The 25,019-nt window shown below is 42.0% G+C and overlaps 1 protein-coding gene across 9 annotated transcripts in view; it reads left to right on the top strand.

Annotated features, from left to right (window-relative positions):
* IFT54 (intraflagellar transport 54) overlaps window positions 1-25,019 on the top strand; it is a 61,453-nt gene that overhangs the window by 21,513 nt on the left and 14,921 nt on the right. For 7 of the 9 annotated variants that reach the window (XM_087424613.1, XM_087424610.1, XM_087424608.1 and 4 more), the window contains 6 exons: window positions 1,810-1,830; window positions 2,797-2,881; window positions 3,311-3,394; window positions 6,387-6,510; window positions 6,730-6,766; window positions 9,982-10,058. In XM_087424613.1, coding sequence (XP_087280739.1) covers window positions 1,810-1,830; window positions 2,797-2,881; window positions 3,311-3,394; window positions 6,387-6,510; window positions 6,730-6,766; window positions 9,982-10,058 — 428 coding nt within the window. Of the gene's footprint in view, window positions 1-1,809; window positions 1,831-2,796; window positions 2,882-3,310; window positions 3,395-6,386; window positions 6,511-6,729; window positions 6,767-9,981; window positions 10,059-10,742; window positions 11,029-25,019 lie in introns of all 9 variants that reach the window. The other 2 variants (XR_015550063.1, XR_015550064.1) reach the window with 2 other exon arrangements.

The raw sequence follows: 25,019 nt of genomic DNA, 5'->3' as shown, positions 1-25,019 counted from the left end.
TGGACTGTGGTGGAGGGATGGGGAGTGGAAGGAACGGGCAGGTTCTAGAGGTGCTGAGACATCTAAGGGCCAAGCTCAGGGGAAGCTCTGGACCAGAGATAACTTGTGAGGGTTGCTGGCATTGAGACGACGATGGGAGCCCGGCTGAGGGTGTGGTCACCTGGGATGACAGCACAGCGTGCGGGGAGAGGGAAGAAGGGCGTGCCATGTCTGGGCCTGGGCCCTGGATTTGGGGAAGAGGCCGAACTGGTGAAGGGTTCTGAGGAGGAGAGCCGGAGGATGGGCGGGGAAAACCCGGAGCATCCATGAGGAAGGAGTCGGCAGTGTGGGGGCTGCCGAGGGGTGGGGGGCCTGATCTCTGAAGGGGTGAAAGCTACTATGCACACTCACTGTCAGGGGGTCGGCCTCGTGACTCAGCTGCTGCACTTCTCAGTAACCTTTGAGCTCCACGTGGACCCACAGTGTGTCCCCAACACCGAGGGCATGGGTTTTGAAGGAAGACCGGGGTTTGGAGTCCAGGGCCCCAGTGACAGAGCCGCTGTTACATGCTAGTCTCTTCTGAGTGTGCTCTCCAGGCTGCCCCACCTTCAGGAGAGGGTCTGCTGCTGCCCTCTGCCCCAGGGTTGAGCCTGAGCCCTCAGTTGTCTTCACACCATCCTAGTGGCAGTGTCTAGAACCATGTACTCTAGGCCCCTCCTAACTGCTGACCTTCAGTGCTCTGGCCCCAGCAGGTACCAGGCCTGTCCTCTGCTGTGTCACCTTCGGGGTGGGGTGTGACTTCCAGGAGGCCCCTGTGTTCCACACAAATGGGTCCTAGAGGCCCTTCCAGTTTCTGTTGTCCCCTTTCCCCTAAAGCAGCCCTCTTCAGGGCACCATTTATGTGGCTCTCTGACTGTAGTGTTCCTTAGGCAACAGAAGGTTCTTAAAGTCCTCCTGTGCACAAGCTCAGGTGTCTGAGAAGTGCTTTTCATCCTGTGTTGTGTGTGGATCCTCAGAATAACCCAGGCCCTGATCCTCGTGGGCGTGTGTGAGACGGTCCCTGTCTGCAGGTGCAGCTGTGGTTACTGAGGGGCTGCGTGGCGGCTGCAGCTCCTGTCTGTCTCCTGGCTCTCACCTGGACCCAGGTAGTTTTGGCTTCTCTGCAAATGCGTTCATGCATTTTAAGAGTGTTAACACAAAGATGATCCACCTGCGGTTTTGAGTCCACCCCACCCCACCCCTACAATGCTCCTGCTCATTTACATAGGTCACATTTGTCTCCAAAAAGCAGCACTTGAAGAAAAAGGATCCTGGGTGAAAAGTGCAAAGGTAGGCCCGTAGGGAGCTTGAGAAATGTTCTTCTTATTTAGGAGCAGATGGAAAAATACTTAGTGATGAGTCAGGTCAGATGGGCTGTTGTGTGCTTACCCGAGTCTTAACACGGCCTGGAGGTGTGTCGGTCTTAACACGGCCTGGAGGTGTGTCGGCCAGATTCACGGAGTGAGTCTGTCCCTGGTTCCTGGCTTTATCAACTTTCGCCTAATCTGTCTTTCATTTGTCTCTATGATACACTTTCTTTTCATCCTCGTTTCCTGTTTTTGTGTAATAACATTTTATGATTCATAGTTTGCTTTGTTCTTTGTTTTTCTGTCTTTGAAAATAAAACAATGGCAGAAACTGAGAAGAGGCTCTGAGGGGATGGCTGTGTCCCTGGCACATGTCCACAGTGGCTATTGTGTGTTTTCTCTGATCCCATTCTGCTCATTTAGTGTTCTGAGGGTCACTGACACAAAGGTTGATTTTCTGATGTCCTTTTTTTATTTTTTTCAGGTGACTCTCCTAGTGATGCAGGTAAGGCATGGCCTTAAATAAATGTGTTTCCTATAAATTGTGTACGTGTGTATAGATATTAACATGTCCTCTCAGATTGAGGTTTTACAAATTGTGTTAGTGAAAGTAATTTGAGGAAACATAACTGTACCAATTTAAGATTTAATTTACGTGTTTTATGTTTCAGGAGAATACATTTCAGGATTTTTTCCAGGGTATAAAGTATATTTCCAATATTCAAATTCTGATTTATTTTCACCATTTACTAAAGTATAAATAAAGTTCTTTATTAGTGGAGTAAATTTAATTGTCTTAATAGTTTGGGCTTGTTGTTTACTGATTAAATCGTTTTGTCAAAATGAAAAAAACTTTGTTCAGATTATAGAAATGACGTGGTAGATACCCCAAGTAGAAAATTGTAAAACACAGAAAAATGAAGAAGAAAATGAAAAGCACTGGTAATTTCACTGCTCCTAACTTAAGTGAATGTCTTTCTAGACCGCCATATGCATATATGTAATTATTGGATATGTTACTATACTCCGTTAATTATATATTAAGTGATGGCATTGTTTTGTATAGTAGGGTCTCGCATGTGACTGTACCATAAATTACTAATGTTACCTGTTGTTTGTCACTGTTATAAATGATGGTGGGTGAGCATCTTGACACACGTATATTTACACGTGTCCATTTCTTTCCTTAGTTGTGTTTCCTTTAAGTTAAGTTGCTGACTTGATCGATCTCCCTTTTGAATCCTATTTCTTGAGAAGTTGAACCAGTTGGTATTTCCAGGGTTTCAGTATACCCATTTCCCCAAATCTTCAGCAAATTTAGATATCAAATGACTGTTTTATCTTTATCAGAATGATAGATGAAAAAAGCTCATTTATATTTGCAATTATTTGATTGCTGTCTTTTCACATATTTATTAGTTGTTTGTGTTTCTTCCTTTGTAAATTGCTGATTGGATTGTCATCCATTCAGAAGGAGAAGTTGGACCTTCTGGCCAAGATAAGTCTGAGGTGTCTGAGAATTCCGAGATCCCTACCGAGCTCTCGTCCAGTGTCAGGTCCGTGCCCTCTCATCCCCCACGTGGCCACTGCGGCCGGGCTTCTCTCTCTACCTCCTGCACTCGACTTAATAATGCTTCAGCCGTGTTATGAGGAAATATTTGTACAGAGAAGCAGAAATTGTTTATTTTTCCTGAACCTGAGGTGTAGCTAACTACACATAGAACATTTTAGAGATTTATGGAAATTCATAGTTCTGTTATTACTTTTGCACCTTAAAATTGATGAAAATATGAGATCAAAGATGGATACTTTTAAACTTGTCAGGTTAATGGAATGTTTTTAGTATTCTGCAGACTCTGTCCTAACTAACATGTTGATGGTGGCCTGGAAATTAGTGTTAGCATTAACCTGCGTTTTCTTTTGTCCACTTTGAAACGTACAAGTGTTTTATGTCCCTGCTTTGGTTTTCCAATATTTGAATTTAGAAGAATACCTCGGCCTGGGAGTGCGAGACCAGCGCCTCCCCGGGTGAAGCGACAGGAGAGTGTAGAGGTGCTAGCCACAGACAGGTGAGGCTCTCGTCATCCGGGCTTCTCGTGGGTGGGACCTTGGAGGAGTGGGCATCATGCATCTGCTGAGAGGTGGGGCAGAGAAGGCAGCAGGCGGTGCTGGGAAGTCTTCTGTGAGGAAAAGAAAGACCAGGCTAGGCCCTGACCTCAAGCCACACACCAGCCTCTCATTTCAGATGGATGGAAGAGAACACACAAGTATTCGTGCACATACAACTAAGTCTTTACAGTGTATTTCTTTGATCTCTAGATAGAGGATTCTCTAAGCATGAAAACAATGAGGGGAAAAATAGGAAAAAAAGATTTAAAGGCTTAATTGCACAAAAATTAAAAACAAAAGATTGTTAGAAAGTCAAAAATGGTATAAAGACAAGCCACAGACAGGCCTTTTATAAGTTTTACAAATCTACCTGTGGAGTAAAGTACAAAAAAATAGAAAAACAGAAACAGGCTGGTTTGGTGTGGGTTTCAGATGGAACAGGAGGCAGGACTTAGAGACAAGTGTAGATGTGTTCTTCAAGTTTTGTTGCAGAGGGACGCGAAGGAATGAGACGGTAGATAGTGGGAGGGACAGTGTCAAGGGAAGTTGTTATTTTTTGTTTTTAAGATGAGAGAACTAGCATATTTTTCTGGTGATGGGAATGATCCAGTGGAGAGGGGAAGATTGGTGATGTAGGAGAAGCAGGATGGGGAGGGAATTGTTGGACAGAGTCCCTGAGTGGGCGAGGGGACGTGGAGGGACCGGCCTTAGAGACAACCAAGGAGAGTTGGTGTGTGGGTGAGATTCTGGAAGGTTCTCTCTGGTGCTTCCTTTCTCTCAGGAGCCAAGAGCGAGTCTAGGGAAGGAGGAGCAGGAGGTCAGAGGAGAGAGGAGGAGGCGGGAAGCTGTTCTCCACCAGAGTGGGCTGGTGGATGGACTAGAGCAGAAATTCTCAGCCAGGGGCTACTCCCACCCCTGGGGGCCTTAGGGGACACTGGGGCCATGTCTGGAGATGTTTTGCAGCATTGTGAATGGGGAGGTGGGGGGAAGGTTCTTGGCATATAGTTGTGGGGTTGAGGCCAGAGATGCTGCTAGACATTCTGTAGTGCCGGGACAGCCCCACACAGAGGATGATCCGGCCCAGAGGTCCACGGTGTGGCGTGCAGAGGCTAGCCTGGAGGAGCAGGCTGGATTGCTGGGCCACATCCAGGTGCACATGGTGTGAAGTGACAAGAGTCGGTGTGGCTGTGGACTTTGTTCTGCAGCCACGGTCAGCTGCACAGTGCAGGCACCGGGTGGGCAGAGAGTTGGAAAGGGTAGGGTACTTGGATTTGAGATTGGGGGCTTGCTGTCAGTGGCAGTGACAAGGTGTGACCCTGGGATTGTGACTGAGCGATGGATGTGGGAGAATTCAGGGACCCTAGAGCCGAGGGTTTGGGAAGGATCAGTTCTTAGTACTCGAAATCCTCAAGAGTTAAGGCAGGAGCAGCGTTGCGGGAAGTGACAGGGAGCCAGGAATGCAGGGGTGGGGCCCGGGGTTGGCAGATGGGGGCAACAATGATGGGGTTCAGGGCGAGAGCTCTGATTCTCTGTCTGAGGGTCTCCGACAACATGAGATTCAGAATTGACGGACTTTGGGGAGAATGATCTGGAAGCCACAAGCACAAGGAAAACACTGACCCTCTCACTGCACCTGGTGATGGAAGGCCAGTGGGAGGGAGTCACTGCTGCGTGAGGGCTGCAGGGAGGCACGTCCCCTGGGACAGGTGGTGGTGGGAACGTTCAGGACGAGGGTGAGGATGGAAAGGATTTGCAGATGAGGGAGGACACGCGGCAGAGTTCCAGGAGCTGGGGAGGGGTGGGACGGGGGCCCTGGTGGGCGTGTGTGGAGAGTGAAGAGAGAAAGGAGGAGAGGAGGTTGGTCCAGGCAGAGGCGAGACAGGCAGTTGTGAGGTCAGAGGGGCCCTGGGGATGGAGTTGAGCACGTTTGGGAGAAGCGGGTATTGTTTCAAGAGCTCATACTCAAGTGCACGGATTACCTCCTGACCTCATGCGTTGCACCGAAACAAGGGAGAGGTTTGGGGGTGTGTGTGTGCACGCATGTGTGTGTATGCACGTGTGTGTGTGTACTAGAGTGATAGGCACGGGAGTTAAGGGTATTCATTAAAGCATGGCTCTGTTAAGTTGGTTGGGAAGAAAGGAAGGCAGGAGGGGCTGATGGGGAGCGGTGAGTGTTTGGGTCTGGGGGCTTTTTGGGGGGGGCACAGGTGTGGTGGGAGAAGTGCCTGAGGAGAGGGGAGCTGGCAGTGGTCTGCTGTGGGGTGACTGTAGTTGGGATGTTCCAGTGCATGGCCACTGGGGGCGTGAGAGAGCCCTTGGATGGAGGCGGTCACCTGAGAGGACCAGGTCAGGGGCCGTTGGACTTTGGACTGGCTCAAAGTGATGGCAGGGCGTAGGGGAGAGAAGGTGCATAAGTGAGGGTGCTGGGCAGGGCCGTAGGTCAGGGGCAGCAACTAGGAGCCAAATGAGGGGCCTTGAGGAGGCCACTGTGTCCCCGTGTGAGACTGAGGAGCAGAGGCCTGGGGCAGCCTTGGCCAACGGGGCCACTGGTGTCCCCCTGCTCCGAGGTTTCAACTTGGGGGAATAGACCCTTCCAGGTGAGGAGCTGCAGGTGAAGGGCTGGTCTCCCAGAGAGCCCAGCTGGGGAGAGGCGAGGCTCCGAGGGCAAGTGTTAGGTAGATGGTGCAGTGAGGCGGGAGGAGAGGGCTGGACATCACCGAGGCAGGGGGCTGGCAGAGGGCAGGGCTCACAGGGACCCAGGCCTGAGGGGCTTCCCAGAGGACACTTCCCAGACTTCATCTCAGCTTCCGCCTGTGTTTTATGATGTTCTAGAGATGGTTAGTGGTTAAGCTCCTCTCACCTCACCTCGGGCCCAGTTCCAGGTGCATGGGGTTGATGAAAACGTGTGACCGACATAGCATTTCTAATTGAATCTAATTTCTTTTTGTTTAGGACAGGGAGTGGTAAAACTGTCTCAAACGTGATTATAGACTCGCAGAATTCTGACAATGAAGACGACGATCAGTTTGTGGTGGAGGCTGCCCCCCAGCTCTCTGAGATGTCAGAGCTTGAAATGGTTAGTTAACCGGAGTGTGTGTTTTTATAATTACACTTCAACAACATAGGAATTAATACTCCAGCATTCAGGTTTATGTAGCAAAATTTTCCTCTAATGTTTCAGTTAGTTTGGTATCCTCTTTAATTTTGTTGTTCCTTTGATGAGATCCATGAAAGCATGATTTTGAGAATTCAACAAACCTGAACCTCCTTTTTTTCTCCTTCCTCTCCGGCTCAGGTACAAGCAGTGGAAGTTGAAGAGGATGAGAAGCATGGTGAGTCCTGGGTGTGTGTGCACATCTGTGTCTGCTTTGTTGCAAATGTTTCAAAAGGATCTACTGCAGATGAGCTTTGTATGCCCTGTTTTGGTCAGGGTTCTGAATGGCAGTAAATAGGACACCATGGGCATGGATTCCTCCCAGGTGGTGGTTTTATTCTAGGAGACGATACATGCTGCTACCTATCCTTAGAGGACTGGGGAGGGTGCCCAGGACCCTGGAGACCAGCTATAAGCGGTTACGTAGATGACTCTTCTTATCCATACGATTAGATTTGGTATTGGATGACCTGTAAGTTCCTTTCCAAATCGACAGTTCTGTAATATTATTTGTTTTCGGGCCGGCTCTGTGGCTTAGCGGTTAGGTGCGCGCGCTCTGATGCTGGCGACCCGGGTTCGGATCCCGGGTGCGCCGCGAGGCACCACTTCTCTGTCCAACGCGAGGCCGAGTCCCACGTACAGCAACTGGAAGGATGTGAACCTATGACATGCAACTATCTGCTGGGGCTTTGGGGGGAAAAAACTGAATAAATAAAATCTTTAAAAAAAAAAAAAAAAAAATATTATTTGTTTTCTTCCCAAGCACAATGTCTTCTTTTTGTCAAACATTTACAAAAGCAGAGAGAGTAGTCTGACGAGCCCCTGTACCGTCACACAGCTGCGACAGTGGTGGACTCATCTTGTTTTATCTGGGCCTCCATCCACTATACCCCCTCCTCCAGACGCACTTCAAGCCCTGGAGAACTCATTTCTTCTCTAAACGTGTTGTATGTACCTCTAAAAGATGAGGGCTCTTTTTAAAAAGACCTAACCCTAATTCCATTGTTGTATATAAAAAAGCAGTAATTCCTTAATATCATCAGATGTCTGTTTTTTCCAGTTTTGTATATTTTTTCTAGTGTCTAGAGTCAGAATCCAAATAAGGTCCCTGCATTGCAGTCGAACTGATGTAACTCTTAAGTCTCTCTTACCTGTGGGTCTGCCCTCCTGCCCCTTTTCCCTTGTAATTTATTTGTTGAAGAAGCTGGTCCGTTGTCCTTCAGAGTTTCTCACAGTTGGGTGTTGCTTGTTACATACCAATGTTTTTTTTACATATGCTTCAGTTCCTGTAAATTGCTTCTAGAGACTGGATCAGATTGAGGTTGTCTGGGCAAGAATACTTGGTAGGTGGTGTTGGTTCTTCATAATGTCTGCTTGTCTCTCTGCTGGTGATGTCAGCCTGGGCCTGTTATTTCATTAAGGGTTGCAGATGGTGATATTCTCATCCCGTCTCCCTTCCTCATGTTTTACTTGGAGAAATCCAGAGGGCAGAGCTTTTCCTTCTCTGGCATTTGACCACCCCAAGGCGCAGCTCTTGTGGAAGAGGCAGGCGTACAGATGCTCTGTACGCTCCCCTTATTGATCAGTTTTCATAACAGTGGGTTTGTTTCCTGGCAGCTATCAAAGGTGACTATTGAGGGCTTTTGGGGTTGTTTTGTTGTTTTGATAGCTATATGAAGTCATGTTTTATTTATCTATCTATTTATTTATTTATTTATTTATTTTTTGCTGAGGAAGATTCGCCCTGAGCTAACATCTGTTGCCAATCTTCCTCTTTTTGTATGTGAGCCGCTGCCACAGCATGGCCACTGACAGACCAGTGGTGCAGGTCCATGCCTGGGAACTGAACCCCAGGCCGCCGAAGAGCGTGCCGAACTTAACCACTAGGCCACGGGGGCTGGCCCTGTGTTTTTTTTTTTTTATTTTTTTTTTTATTTTTTTAACATATTTGGTTTGTTTCATTTCAATCCATCTCAATTTTTCTTGTCAATGTTCAAATTTCCCACTGGGAGCCTATGCAAGTTATCTTCTGGGGGCATTTTGACACATCCCAGTAGACTTTGTGGCTTTCTTGTTTTCTGGGATGACAAGATGTTTCAGGCTCATTTTGTATATTTCCTGCCCCATATCTGAAATCCTCCATTTCTCCAGGGAGCCTGGCTGTGCATCGCTTCTGGGTTGGTCATTGTTTCTAGGGCTTTTCTTATATATTTTTTTTTATAAGAAAATATGTCCCAACCAATGTTACTGCAATAAACAAAAAATTAAAAAAAAAAGAAAAAGGAAAATATGTCCCAAGTTCATACTGGTATTTCCAATTCAACTTTACGATTGTAGGGTTTTTCCTAAGTTCTTTGATTTAGTATGAGCAGCTCTATGTCATGCCAAAAATCCTGGCTCCCAACACCAGCTGTTTGTTTGCTTTATCCTACAGTGTGTGCACACATAGCAATTTTAGAACACCACCACCAGACATTAACAACTATGATTACTGAAAGCACTTGAGGACTTTTTTGGTAGGTCTGTTTGCCTTTTTGTGCTTAGCGTATATCCCACTAGGGGTGTCAGCCAATTACTCTCTTTTAAAGTTACAAAATAATTCTTCTCCGTTAGACTGTGTTTGCCAATTAAGTTTGTTAGTTTCATTTTGGTTTCAATTTTTAGGCATTGAAAATTTTGATTTAATTTTGTTTTAGTTCTGTAAAATATTCACATTTCCAAGGTCAGTGGTATATTCAGAGATGCGTGGCTTTGATCCCTGCCTTCTCCACCCTACACTCTTCCTCCCGCATAGGTAACAGTAAAAAATATGGCTTCCACTTCCATTTTAAAAATATATATAAGTAAATGCATGTGTGTGAGTGTGTGTGTGTGTGTATTTATCAATATCTACACTTGTCCATCTTGCTTTTTAACTTGACAGTATATGCTGGCATTCATTCCATAGCACTGTAGACAAATAGTCTTCATTCCTGTTCGTAGCTACATCATCCTCCACCATGTGGATGTACCAGAGTTTATTCAGCCAGTTTCCTATTGATGCACATTTGGGTAAAACAATATTTTGGTAAATATTTGGGTAAAACTTATTAAAATAAGTTTTCTTTAAAATATTATGAGATATTTAGCCCATGAGTAATCCTTTTTTTTAAAGAAGTTGATGACACTTGTCCCAATATAAAAGAAGTATTAGTACTTAGAAGCAATTCTGCCTCTTGTAGACTGTTTTTTATCACATAAAGATTATTTGAAGCTGTTTTCAATATAGAAAGAGGAAGAAAAAGAACTTGATTTTCTTCCTACCCCTCCACCCGTTTAGAACAGAATAGCTTCTTAGGGCAGAGAATAACATTAAATCTATAACTTTAACATAAAATCACTGATTTTCAACAGGAGGACTTGTCAAAAAAATTCTGGAGACCAAGAAAGATTATGAGAAGTTGCAGCAGCCACCCAAACCTGGAGAGAAGGTAATGGAGCAGTTTCTGTAGACACTGGTGTTTCAGCGGTCTGCTTCATACTTTTACTTTTAAAATGAGAAGCGTTTTTCAAATATTGTGATTATTATGTTTAAAAGTCCCCTCTCCACTGGCCCCCTTAGTTGGGAGGATAGAAAATTCAGGGCTTCTTCAGTGTGATGTTGCCTACTGGACCCCATCCAGTCCTGTCCTGGGTGGAGCAGTGGCCTAGCTTGGGGGCTCAGGAGTCAGGGCCAAAGGCCTGTTCTCTGACCCCATGGCTGTCCCCTTCCCAGCTCGTCCATCCCTTCTCCCTGCCTACGGAGTGGGCAGGCTGGCACCTGGCCTGGCTGACTGCAAAATAAGAGATGAGGAGGTTTTCAAGCCTGGCTTGTACATACGTTTGCTATTTGTGTCTGGCCTCTGGGGAGTCTTCCTTACAGCTGTGTGATGTGGTTTTGTTGGGCCCGTGACCTGGGGTGAATACTTGCCGGCCAGGTCGTGTGCCTCAGGTACCATAGCTAGATTTCTGTTATAGCCGCTTTTAAAAACAAGAATAAATGTTCATTTATTGTTTTAATAACAGAGTTTCTTGGATGATTAGTTTTATCAGCAGCCAACAATTCCAATAAGTTTTATACGCACACACACACCCCTGCCCCCCCACCCCATTGAATTAATGGTTATTTGTTTTAGATAATTCTGCTTAAAATGTCCTGGTTTGTGGAAGACATGGCCTGAAACAGCCAATGAGGAGTGCAGTTGAGACAACATTAGAGGGAGCTCTTTTCACAGCAGTAACAGGACAAGAGCGTTGCCAAGGGCCCTGCTTGACGGCACCACTGTGTGCTCTTCTGAAAGGAGAAAAGCCTTTCTGCATCTGGTGTCTGTTGCTGTGGAATTGTAACGTGTCACAGTCCTTTCACATGCCTGTGGAGTTGTCCTGGGGCCCCGGCGAGGTTCGTGTCTCCAGGCTGTTAACGTAGGTAACCTTTGAAGCTTCAGTGGGTTTGAATTTTACAGCTGTGTTTTTTATGCAAAGCACACTAGGCCTGTGTTTCAAAGTTTCCTCTGAAGAGTAAATTTCAGAGTAGGCGATCTTTTGACTTTAGAAGATAAAAGGAAGAAAATGTCCTTGTTTGGTGAACATTTGCTGCTTTAGAAAAGTACAGTGAGGTAGTGTTTCAGAGTCGGGTGGTGTGTGGTACAGTTGAGTAGGGAACCGTTAGCAGGCTCCTTCGCCCTGCTTTCTGCAGTGTATTCACGAACATCAGATTTAATGTAGCTTATTGGTCTTCTGAAAACATCTTCATTAGATTTTTTTAAAATAAAAGAAATTAAAATGTATAGGGAGAGTCCTTTCTGACCATGCCATAGTCCCGTTCTCCCTAGGGCGACCACTCAGATGAATTTGTTGTGACTCTCACTTGGATTTGTATTTGGCACTGTTCTGTGGGTTCTTAACGTTATCTTGTTGTTGCTCTATTACGCGGGTTGCTTTCTTCAGGCGACATTATGTTTCTGAGATGCTCCCTGTTTTGATACTGTAGATCTAGTTGCTTCATTTTAATTGATGACTGGTGTTCCATTATTTGTTTATTAATTCCTTTATTGATGGATAGTTAGGGTTCTTCAGCCTTTCGCTGTTGTGAACAGTTGTAAACAGTGCTTCCGTGGGCTCCTTTATGTGTCTCCTGGCACACAGCAGCCACTGTCTCTCTTGACCAGCAGTCAGCCAGCATTTTCTGTAAGGGGCCAGGGAGTAAATATTTCCGGCTTGTGAGCCACGCAGCCTCTGGGGCGGCTTCTCAATGCTGCTGATGGAGCCTGAAAACAGCTGTAGCATAGACGACAGTAAATGAATGTGTGTGACTGTGTCCTACTAAAACTTCATTCACAGCAACAGAACCTGGCCTGGGGATGTAGTTTGCAACCCTGCTTTAGTGTCTGTGCCCAGACTTGGAATTGCTGTGCAGAGGGCGTGCAAAGTTTCAATTTCGCCAGATACTGCCAAATTACTCCTGGAAGTGGCTGTACCCATTTATTCTCCCAATAGAATGAAAGTCTGTTTCCACACAGCTGTCCCAGCCACAGTCAAGACAGTGAACATATCCATTGCCCTCAAAAGTGGCCTATGCTCTTCAGAATCCCTCCCACCAACCTCTCTCCATGCCTCCCACCAGCTCCCCAGTTCCCGGAACCACTCATCTGCTTTTTGTCATTGTCCTTTAGTTTGCATTTCCTGGCATTGTATGTGGGTGGAATCATATGGACTGCACTCTTTTTCTGTCTGGCTTCTTTTATGCATCATAATCATCTGAGATGTATCCATGTCGCAGCATGTATCAACAGTTCATTCCCTTTTACTGCTGCGTAGTAGTCCATTGTATGGATATACCACAGTGTGTTTGTCCATTTACCAGCTAGTGAACGTTTGGGTTGTTTCTAGTTGGGACTATTACATATAAAGTGGTGGTGAACATTCATGTACAAGTCTTTGTGTGAACAAATACTTTCATTCCTTTGGGCAAATATTTAGGGGTGGGACTGCTGGCTCATTTGGTAAACATATGTTTACTTTCTTAAGAAACTACTGAACTGTTTTCCATAGTGGTTGTACTGTTTTCCATTCCAACCAGCAGTGTGTGAGAGTCTCAGTTCCTCCACATTCTCGTCAACACTTGGTATGCTCAGTTTTTTAAATTTTTTTTTCTTTCTTTGAGGAAGATTAGCCCTGAGCTAACATTCGTTGCCTATCTTCCTCTACTTTATATGGGACGCCGCCACAGCAGGGCTTGAGAAGCGGTGCATTGGTGCGCACCTGGGATCCGAACCTGCGAACCCCTGGCGCCGAAGCAGAGCACGCACACTTAACTGCTACGCCACCGGGCTGGCCCCCAGTTTTTAAAATTTTTTGTGGTTTTAATTTGCATTTCCTTGGTGGTTAATGATTATTTTGTCCATTGCTGATTCCTCCTCTTATTGCTTTCTTAGTATTGAAGTCTTAATGTTGTTAGCTTTTCTATTCTCTCAAACTAATCCTTTCTATTTGGTTTACCAAGTCAATTTCTTTAGGAAGTATATTCCGTTTTTCTCTTTCTTTTTGTTTCTTTTGGTAATTAATATTTGAATCAGTTAGGATTAGTTTTACTTGTAAGTGAAGGAAAGATCTAAAGCAATAGTGGCTTAAAGGAGGTAGAAAGTGCTTCAGCTCATGAGTCAGAGTCTGGAGGTGGCAGTGACCCAGATGCCTTCTGCCTCATTCCTCCACATGCGTGACCTCACTGCCTCAGAGCACCTTATGGGTCAAGATTGCTGCCCCAGTTCCAGCCTTCAGGACTGCATTCCAGCCAGCAGGAAGGAGGAAAAGGGAAAAAGGACAAGGGCACACCCCGTCTTTTTTAGGCTATTTATTGGAAGTTGTGCATACCACTTCCACTTTCATTATATCGACCAGATCGTTGTCACTAAGGGGACCATGAAGTGAAATCTTTATTCCAGGCATCAGTTTGCTTAGCTAACAGTCAAGGGTTCCATTAACACAGACTAGAACTTGCCAAATTTTCTCACTGCCTGGCACGCTCAGAAAATGATGATATTTGTAAGGCACACGGGTAAGTGGAGGGGGCTGCCTGCCTGGCTAGGGGCCGAGGGTTTCTGGATCAGCGTGTCTACCGCATATAGGCTGCACGGGGTGGCAGGAAGCTGTGCTGTCAGAGGGAGATCAGAAATGGGGGTTGGAAATTGTTTATTTCATTCACCTTTTACAAAGTCATGGCATAAGATGTTTCAAGTATACTTTTATGATTTTAAAAATGTATCTATAGTTATAATTTTCCTTTTTTCCTAGCAATTTTGCGTTTTTTTTTTCTTTGATGAGACTTTGAAAAAACTATTGAAATAGACACCCTCTAGCAAAGAAGCAACTTTTGGTTTTGTAGATGTTCACTTTGTTTTCATTTTATTGATGTCTGCTCTTTATTTTTCCTCTTAATTTCTTTGTTTACTTTTTGTAGCCTCTTGAGTTAAACATTTAGCTCATTTATTTTTACTTTTTGTCATTTTAAACATAAATATAGGGCCGGCCCCGTGGCTTGGTGGTTAAGTGCGTGCGCTCCGCTGCTGGCGGCCCGGGTTCGGATCCTGGGCACGCACCGACGTACTGCTTCTCTGCCCATGCTGAGATCGCGTCCCATGTACAGCAACTAGAAGGCTGTGCATCTATGACATACAACTATCTACTGGGGCTTTGGGAGGAAAAAAAATAAACATAAATATATTTAAGACTATACATTTCTCTTTAAGCTTTATCCTTGAATTTTAAATTCCTTGACTATTAAATTAATATTAAATATTAAAAATTCCGTGAATTTTAATATGAAGTACTTTGTTGTTATTTCTTCTTTTAACACATGGACTATTAGGTCTGCTTTTTAGCTTTGAAACATGAGAGTTTTTAAAGTCTTTTTATTGACAATATCTAATATTATTGCATGTTCAAAGAATATGGTCTGTATGATACCAATTATTTGGAATTGAGACTTTCTTTGTGGCCTAGTTTGTGGTCGGTTTTTATAAATGTTTCAGAGTGCTTGCAGAGTGTGTCTACTTTCTGTATTTTGGGTCTAGGCTTCAATACACCCATGTTGATTTCATGGAGAGGCGATTGTAAGACTGTGGACTTCTCAAATCGTGTAGGCTGTTTCTGTCCTCATTATTGGTTCATACGTATTAACCATAATATTAATCGCTTACCTTCTCACTATCTCATTCAAAAATTCAAATGGTAGATGTTTTCTCTGCTTTGACGTAAATTGTAGTGTGCCCTTAGTTTCTGTACTTTTTATTTTTTTGGAGGGAGCATTTTTTTCAATGCTAAGGAAATACATATTTGTAATCTGGGCATCTCTCCAGGCTGTCTTTGAAGTTTAGTTGGAAGAAAAGCCATTTCTTATTGTACTAATGGACTTGAATAATACATTATAGAATAAATATGTGAATCAGATTGCTTGGAGCATTTTCTTCATTATCCTGACTTATTTGCTCTCTTTTCAAGAGGAAATATAAACTCTTTAATAATAGGATATTAGCTCATGCCAGCATTTTTTTCCTTCAGATTTATGAAGTTTTTGAAAAACAACCAGAAAAGCAGTTTTCTTACAGTGTTTCTTATGCTTTAAAAATACTTGCTTTTTAAACTTTATAAATGAAGATGCTTTAGAGTAATAGTCCGTAATAGTAATAGTAATAGTAATAATTTCAAAGGTGGTTCCCTCGCTTTCAAGTGCCACTGAAATCTTGCTCATTCCTGGCTTTTCAGTCTCCTTTTACATCTTCTCTCGGTTTTTCATTTTATATCTGTTCTAATTGAATGTAAATTTCGGATGCTTTTTCTTTTCATTTAAATTCCTTATTTTGAAATAGACTCAGTGTTTCTCTTTGTAGATTTCTTTCTCTTTCAGTTCATTTAGAGTTTTAGTAATTTTGCTCTCATCACCGTCTCGGTCGTGTGAACTGAGTGCTGGAGCCACATGTCTCTTCAGACGAGAGCTTGGCGTGTTGCACGTGTGCATCTTACTGCTCTCCTGGAGGAAAGTTGCAGGAAGGGCCTAGTGCAGCAGCCAGATGTCCACAGGGATTATGGACGACTGTCTTAAAGAAGCGTTTGTGGGAATGTAAGAACCTGTTGTGTCTGAATGCCTCTTGATGGATAAAACGATCTCATCACAAACATGTTACGTTATAATTAAAGTAAATATTATATAGCGAATAGTAGTTAGCTAAGTTCTTATATGAAGGTCAGGGATTTCAGTGTTATTCTCTTTTACTCCAATGATCTGAATAGATCTTCAAATTATTTCTTGTTTTGGTAGCTAGATGGTGCAATTTCCTCACAAATACCTTAAACCTGTTAGAAAAATGCTATTCAGAATCCCCCCTTAACTGAAATTCTGCACCTGATAAAAGTATTTTTAGTTTGGATGTTTGTGATCCTAGTATTACTGGATGTTCTTCTGCTAGGAATATTGTTTCCATTTAAATTGCTGTGAAAGAAATAAAAGGGAACATATGCTATAATATTTCTTCACAGTGAAACTTTAGTAGTTAAACTGGGGAGTCACTGAAATTGATTTTATCATAAAGAGTTACGGATTTTGGTTTTTTTTTTTTTAAGGAAATGAGGTGATAATTTTACAATATACAGGCTGAGGATTTTAGGTTTTGAATATAAAATTAAATTGGCAACTCCAAATTATCATGTAGAAATCAGATATCAACAATATCACTTAAAATGTTTACAGGTATATGCCATAGATATATTCTAGACCGTGAAATTGGTTTGGAAACCATCAAAACAGTACATATGAACTTCATGAAGATAATTATGAGGAAATAGGCCTTTTCTGTATAGACGAAGTTCTTGATATAGATAAAATAACAGAGTGCTTCACCTGAAGAAAATACATATTTGACTTAAGAAAATTGGATTCTTCAAACATGATTAGCTGTAGTCTTACAAACATTTCCATATTGAATGGTCATCATCTTCTTTTTAATATCTGTACTCAGTGAATGATAATGTGATGCATAAAGATTTTATTTTTACTCAATGTTGATTTAAAATTCATATCATATCATATCCATCTCTTTTCTAGATTTCAGTTGTGGCTCAGTAAGTCACTTTGGCCTTCATTCTATCAATACCTTGTTCTGTGCTTTTCATAAAAAATATCTTTAGTTTGATTGATTTTTGACAGCCTAAGTCTGTCGATGTAAATTCAATTGCTAAGAAGTATAGACTCTGGTGTTTAAATATATTCACTGTGACACATTAATGAATGTATGAGGGAATGATGTTATATTAGTCATAGGATGAAAATCAGTTGATAAGGGTTAGAATTCAGGTTGAATTGAATCAAATTGACTACAAAATGGGTGAAGCTCAGTGGAAGAAAGTGCAGGCGGTTGTCTGGAGAGCAGGAGGTGGAGAATGAGAGGGCCTACGTCGCAAGTTACAGAGGCTTTCCTGCCCGGTGGCTGGGGCCGTGGACAGAGGAGACAGGTGATGCACTGCTGCTGATGGAAGAGTACTTTTCACTCTTTGGAGGGGCGTGAAGACTTCAGACAGCACTCAGTGAGACATCACGAAACTGTTAGAAAAAGAAAAGAACATTAGAAATCAGGGCTTACAAGGAGTGGCTTACAGATGATCTGCTGAGGCCGTGGGGCAGCCCTGCCTGCCTTGGCCGCCTGTTGGCACGGGTCTGGCTGGCTGGGTTCTCCTCAGTGTGGAGCAGTGTTGCTGGGCCGGGTCCTCAGGTTGTCTGCTTTCCCAGGTGGCCCATGGTTCTGCAGCGACAGCAGTCAGGAGAGCCGTGGCAGCTTGACTCTCCAGGCCATGTTTCCCATGCACCGTCTCCTGTAACCTCCCCACCGCTCTCGGAGGCCCTGCTGAAGACCTTGAGGTTCAGGGATCTAAGGACCTTGCCGAGGTCTCACACCCCAGGCCTGGGTCCCAGCTTCTGTCTGGCTCCTGAGCTCAAGGTGTTAACGCGGGGGGGCACGAAGGCTACTTGGGGCCAGCAGGCACGTCTCAGATTCTCCAGAAGCCCCACGAGTATGGGCCACACAGCCCGTCACATGTGGAGCAGGCACACATGTGAAGCCTCTCGGCTTTTGGTGGAGCAGCTTGTTTCCAGAACTATTTTATTCCTGAAATTCCGTATTTCTTTGGCTTCACTTTAAACAAAGAAATTCATTTCCTGGTAACTTTTTTTCTTATTCTTAGTTATTTTTGTCCTAAAACATACCCATTTGTGCTGTTTTAAGTGAGGAACACGAGTGTTTTATTTTTCTAGTTCTCATCTCCTTATTGTTTCTCTCTGTCTACTTCTGACTTGAAAAGCAGCTTCCTCTGCAGTGAATCGCTGTCACTGGAGGGACAGGACATGGTTAAATGGGTTAGGTTTTCTTGGGTTTTCATTTGATCTGGTAAAACAGGCTCAGAGGGGAGGGACGAAACAATGGCGCAGCTTGAGCACTTCTCTCTGGGGTGTGGGTTTAAGAGATATTTTAAAGAAAACTAAAATGTTTGGCGTTAAAATACTTTGATTTCCTAGCTATAGCAGTGGTGCAGGTATAATTTTTCATATTGGAGCGTTGTCAAGGTTTTCTGATGGAAATCTCCAAACCTTTCCTTCTAGGTGAAGACCTCTCCCTACCAAGTGGGACTCCTTTAATGACTAGTAAAACCTCTTGATACTCCTTGTCACAGAGGCCAGGACTTGTATTATGTCAGGGTTTTGTTCTACATAAGCTTTCAATTTTAGAGAATATTCTTAAATCCTTTACCGGAAAAAAAGATGTGAAAGTAGAAATGTGTTTATTTTAGACATTAAGTTATTTATAAATTGTTTATAAATACAGTCATGAGTCACTTAATGATGGAGATATGTTCTGAGAAATGTGTTGTTAGGCAATTTCGTCATTGTGTGAACATCACAGAGTGTACTCACACAAACCTAGATGGTATAGCCTACGGTACACCTGGGCTACACGAGACTAATCATATGGGAGCACCGTCATATGTGTGACCCATTGTTGACTGAAACGTTGTGCAGCACAAGATTGTAAAATGCACTGTATCTTAATACGCTCACATGTACACTGCATGTTACAAATCAGATGTATTGTACAAGTTTTGTTAGGTTTTGAAACTCAGGAGTAATTTCCATGTATTAATATTTTTGGTACTGATTAGGTTTCCAGGTAGCTTTACAAAGCCTTATTGTAGTACACGTAGAGTTCATTTGCAGTGAAAAATAATAGAAAATAATGTAACGGCAGCAACTAAACAAAGCAAATTAAATACTTTTAAACAACTTTAAAAGCTGCTTTTGAAGAAAAGCAGATTTAGAAGTCAAATATTTAAAATTGTGTGGGGTACTTTTGAGAACTTTCATATGCTTCAGAGATTACTGATCGTGAGGTTTACTATAAAAATGGAGAGTGTTTCATTGTCCTCCTCTCAGGGTCCGTCCTGCTCTGCTCCTCTTTGGTGCCTTCTTGGTTCAGCGTTCAGCCCTCAAGTGGAGGAAGCCAGCTCAGGTCCTAGGGAAGGAAGGCCTTCTCCAATTGCCTGTCCTGGGGGTGGTAGCAGAAATCGTAATGTCCCCAGTGTTTGGTGAGCTTCTGTTATGCCCCAAGCCCTGTGCCACACACGTGGATATGTTGCTGCAGTTAATTCCTGCAGTAATCTTACACCTACAGAAAAGTCACAGGTACTGTACAAAGAAGTTTTTCCCCTTGTACTATTTGAGAACAAGTTGCTGACATCACTCTCGAATAATTTACTGAGTAATTCTACAAACGGGGGCATTCTACATCACTGTAACAGGACCACCCAAACTAGGAAGTGGACACTGAAACATTGTTACTGTCTAATCCTGGGCCCTGCATAAGTTTCACCAGCCCTCCTGTGTGGCCTTTGAGCACTTGAAAAGTGGCTAGTCTGAACTGAAACATACTGTAAGTGTAAAATACACGGTGGATTTCAAAGACTTAGAAGGAAAAGAAGAATATAAAATATCTCATTAGTAATTTTTATATTGACTACATGTTGAAACAACATTTTAGATACATTGAGTTAAAATTTATTGAAATTAATTTTACCTTTTTCTTTTTACTTTTTGAATGAAACTAGTAGAAAATGTTAAATTATGTTATGTGGCTCACATGTTTCTATTGGGCAGCATTTGTATGGGGGAAATGAATTAAAATTGAGCATTAAAACCAGTTAAGCAAATAGAATTGAGTATAATTCACTACAGAATTGAAGGCAAATGCCCTAAACCTGGGAATGTCTTCTGTAAAAATTTAAATTCTTCTCAATGCTTGACACCAGTTTTCCCAAGGTCTGTTGAGTCTGGCTCCTCTGGTTTGGTTTTCTGAGGATACTCCCAGGTCATCTGTCCTGTTTGCAAAATGGCCACTAGTTTTCTTGCCGCAATGACAGGATTCAATAGGATGCTTGATATTTTTTCAGAATTCTGTTTCCATGGAACCTCTAGGTCAGATGGGGCAGCTTGAGCCCAAGAGTTTATCTTCCTTTCTCCTGTTACTATTTACTTAATATATTTAGATGCTCCAATGTTGGGTGCATATATATTTATGCTTGTTATTATCTCTTGATGAATTGACCCTTTATTGTGGAATAATGACATGACCTTCTTTGTCTCTTGTTACAGTTTTTGGCTTAAAGTCTGTTTTGTCTGATATAAGTATAGCTACCCCTTCTTTTGGTTTCCCTTTGCATGGAATATCTTTTTCATCACTTCATTTTGAGCCAGTGTGTGTCCTTAAAGCTAAAGTGAGTCTCTTGTAGGCAGCATATAGTTGGGTCTTGGTTTGGTATCCATCCAGCAACTCTGTGTCTTTTGATTGGAGAATTTAATCCATTTACATTTAGAGTAATTATTGATAGGTAAGGACTTATTAATGCCATTTTATTGTTATCTGGCTATTTTGTAGGTCCCTTGTTCCTGTCTTTTTCTCTTTCTGCCTTCCTTTGTGAATTGATGATTTTCCATAGTGGCATGCTTGGATTCCCTTCTCTTTTTTTTTTTTTTTTTTTTTATGTTAACATGTAATGGTTTATTGTTGCTATTTTTTTTTTATTGATGTTTTAATGGTTTCTAACATTGTGAAATTTTGGGTTGTACATTTTTGTTTGTCCATCACCACATGTATGACTCCCTTCACCCCTTGTGCCCACCCCCCACCCCCACTGCCCTGGTAACCACAGTCCAGTTTTCTCTGTCCATGTGTTGGTTTATATTCCACATATGAGTGAGATCATGCAGTGTTTGTCTTTCTCTTTCTGGCTTATTTCACTTAACATAATACGCTCCAGGCCCATCCATGTTGTTGCAAATGGGACGATTTTGTCTTTTTTTATGGCTGAATAGTATTCCATTGTATATATATACCACATTTTCTTAATCCAATCGTCAGTCGAGGGACACTTAGGTTGCTTCCACTTCTTGGCTATGGTGAATAATGCTGCAATGAACATAGGGGTGCATAAGCCTCTTTGGATTATTGATTTCAGGTGCATTGGATAGATTCCCAGTAGTGGGATGGCTGGATCATAGGGCATCTCTATTTTTAATTCTTTGAGGAATCTCCATACCGTTTTCCATAGAGGCTGCACCAATTTGCATTCCCACCAGCTGTGTATGAGGGTTCCTGTTTCTCCACATCCTCTCCAACATTTATTGTTTTTTGTCTTGGTGATTATAGCCATTCTAACGGGCGTGAGGTGGTATCTTAGTGTTGTTTTGATTTGCATTTCCCTGATGATTAGTGATGTTGAGCATCTTTTCATGTGCCTATTGGCCATTCAGGTCTCACCTTCAGGTCTTTGATCCATTTTGAGTTAATTTTTGTGAATGGCAATAGCACATGGTCCACTTTCATTCTTTTGCATGTGGCTGTCCAGTTTTCCCAACACCATTTATTGAAGAGACTTTCCTTTCTCCATTGCATGTTCTTAGCACCTTTGTCGAAAATTAGCTGTCCGTATATGTGTGGTTTTATTTCTGGGCTTTCAATTCTGTTCCATTGATCTGTGTGTCTGTTTTTGTACCAGTACCATGCTGTTTTGATTACTATTGCTTTGTAGTATGTTTTGAAGTCAGGAATTGTGATGCCTCCTGCTTTGTTCTTTTTCTTTAGGATTTCTTTAGCTATTCGGGGTCTTTTGTTGCCCCATATAAATTTTAGTATTCTTTTTTCTATTTCTGTGAAGAATGTCATTGGGATTCTGATTGGGATTGGATTGAATCTGTAGATTGCTTTCGGTAATATAGACATTTTAACTATGTTTATTCTTCCAATCCACGTGCATGGGATATCTTTCCATTTCTTTATGTCATCGTGGATTTCCCTCAATAATGTCTTGTAGTTCTCATTGTATAGGTCCTTCACCTCCTTGGTAAGATTTATTCCTAGGTATTTTATTCTTTTTGATGCAATTGTAAATGGTATTATCTTTTTGAGCTCTCTTTCTGTTAGTTCATTATTAGCATATAGAAATGCAACTGATTTTTGTAGATTGATTTTGTACCCTGCAACTTTGCTGTAGTTGTTGGTTGTTTCTAACAGTTTTCCAACAGATTCTTTAGGGTTTTCTATATATACAATCATGTCATCTGCAAATAGTGAGAGTTTCACTTCTTCGTTACCTATTTGGATTCCTTTTATTCCTTTTTCTTGCCTAATTGCTCTGGCCAAAACCTCCAGTACTATGTTGAACAGGAGTGGTGAGAGTGGGCAGCCCTGCCTCGTTCCTGTTCTCAGAGGAATGGCTTTCAGTCTTTCCCCGTTGAGTATGATGTTAGCTGTGGGTTTGTCATATATGACCTTTATTATGTTGAGGTATTTTCCTTCTATTCCCATTTTATTGAGAGTTTTTATCATAAATGGATGTTGTATCTTGTCAAATGCCTTCTCTGCGTCTATTGAGACGATCATGTAGTGTTGATTCTTTGTTTTGTTGATGTGATGTATCACGTTGATTGATTTGCGGATGTTGAACCATCCCTGCGTCTCTGGTATAAATCCCACTTGATCATGGTGTATGATCTTTTTAATATATTGTTGTATTCGGTTTGCCAATATTTTGTTGAGGATTTTTGCATCAATGTTCATCAGCGATATTGGCCTGTAATTTTCTTTCTTTGTATTGTCTTTGTCTGGTTTTGGTATCAGGGTGATGTTGGCCTCATAGAATGATTCAGGAAGTGTTCCATCTTCCTCTATTTTTTGGAATAGTTTGAGGAGGATGGGTATTAAATCTTCTTTGAATGTTTGGTAAAATTCACTGGAGAAGCCATCTGGTCCTGGACTTTTATTTTTGGGGAGGTTTTTGATTACTATTTCAATCTCTTTACTTGTTATTGGTCTATTCAGATTCTCCATTTCTTCTTGGTTCAATTTTGGGAGGTTGTATAAGTCTAAGAATTTATCCATTTCTTCTAGATGGTCCAATTTGTTGGCATATAATTTCTCATAGTATTCTCTTATAATCCTCTGTATTTCCATGGTATCTGTTGTAATTTCTCCTCTTTCATTTCTAATTTTATTTACTTGAGCCTTTTCTCTTTTTTTCTTAGTAAGCCTGGATAAGGGTTTGTCTATTTTGTTTGTCTTCTCGAAGAACCAATTCTTAGTTTCATTAATCCTTTCTACTGTTTTTTTGGTCTCAATATCATTTATTTCTGCTCTGATTTTTATTATTTCTCTCCTTCTGCTGGCTTTGGGCTTTGTTTGTTCTTCTTTTTCTAGTTCTGTTAGGTGTAATTTAAGGTTGCCTATTAGGGCTTTTTCTTGTTTGTTAAGGTGGGCTTGTATCGCTATGAGTTTCCCTCTCAGGACCGCTTTTGCTGCATCCCATATGGTTTGATATGGCATGTTATCATTTTCGTTTGTTTCCAGATAGTTTTTGATTTCTCCTTTAATTTCATCAATGATCCATTGGTTGTTCAGTAGCATGTTGTTTATTCTCCACATTTTTGTTACTTTCCCAGTTTTTTTTTCCTGGTTCATTTCCAGTTTCATAGCCTTATGGTCTGAAAAGATGCTTGTTATGATTTCAATCTTCTTAAATTTATTGAGGCTTGCTTTGTTTCCCAACATATGGTCTATCCTAGAGAATGTTCCATGCGTGCTTGAGAAGAATGTGTAGTCAGCTGTTTTTGGGTGGAGTGCTCTGTATATGTCTACTAGGTCCATCTCGTCCAGTTTTTCATTTAAGTCTAATATTTCTTTATTAACTTTTTGTCTGGATGATCTATCCATTGCTGTAAGTGGGGTGTTAAGATCCCCTACTATTATTGTGTTGTTGTTGATTTCTCCTTTTAGGTTTGTTAATAGTTGCTTTATGTACATTGGTGCTCCTATGTTGGGTGCATATATATTTATAAGTGATATGTCTTCTTGATGGAGTGTCCCTTTTATCATTACATATTTCCCTTCTTTGTCTTTCTTTAACCTGTTTTATCTTGAAGTCTACTTTGTCTGATATGAGTATGGCAACACCTGCTTTCTTTTGTTTGCCATTAGCTTGGAGTATTGTCTTCCATCCTTTCACTCTGAGCCTGTGCTTGTCTTTAGTGCTAAGATGTGTTTCCTGAAGGCAGCATATTGTTGGGTCTTGCTTTTTAATCCATCCTGCCACTCTGTATCTTTTGATTGGAGAGTTCAATCCATTTACATTTAGGGTAATTATTGAAATATGAGGGCTGAATGTTGCTGTTTTGTCACTTATTTTCTGGTTCTTTTGCATTTCCTTTGGTTCTTGTCCCATTTGTTTTGGACTGCCAGTTCAGTTTGGTTGTTCTGTCTTATGATTCTTCTAGTTTTCTCTTTGTTTATCATATGTGGTTTTGCTTTGATTATTTGTTTAGTGGTTACCTTGAGGTTTGGGCAAAAAATCTTGTGTCTGAGATAGTCCATTATCTGATAGCCTCCTATTTCCTTATACTAAGTCAATTCAGTCACTTTCCTCTTCCCCTTCTAAGTTGCTCTTGTTATACCTTATTCTATCTTGTGTTGTGGCTGTGTGTTTACAGTGATGAGGTTAAATTTATTTTTGGTGAATTTCTTCCTTTGATCTTTGAGTTTAGTATTTAAGTGGTTGCTAACCTATTCCGGTAAAGATCTACTATTTCTCTGATTTTGTCTACCTACTTTTCTCCTTACTCCAAGCTTTGTGTTCCCTTTCTCTTCTTTTTTCAGGCCTGAGGGCCTTCTTGAGTATTCTTTGTAGTGGGGGCGACGTGGCCATGAACTCCCTTAGCTTTTGTTTATCTGGGAGAGTTACTATTTCTCCATCATATTTGAAGGATATTTTTGCTGGATAGAGTATTCTTGGCTGAAAGTTTTTGTCTTTTAGTATTTTGAATATATCAT

The sequence above is a fragment of the Ceratotherium simum genome, chromosome 37 (genome assembly GCF_057802395.1).
Source record: "Ceratotherium simum simum isolate JZ-2026a chromosome 37, ASM5780239v1, whole genome shotgun sequence".
NCBI classification, from domain to species: Eukaryota; Metazoa; Chordata; class Mammalia; order Perissodactyla; family Rhinocerotidae; genus Ceratotherium; species Ceratotherium simum.
Note: the sequence above shows the minus strand (reverse complement) of the source record. Positions and strands in the feature narration are given on the sequence as shown.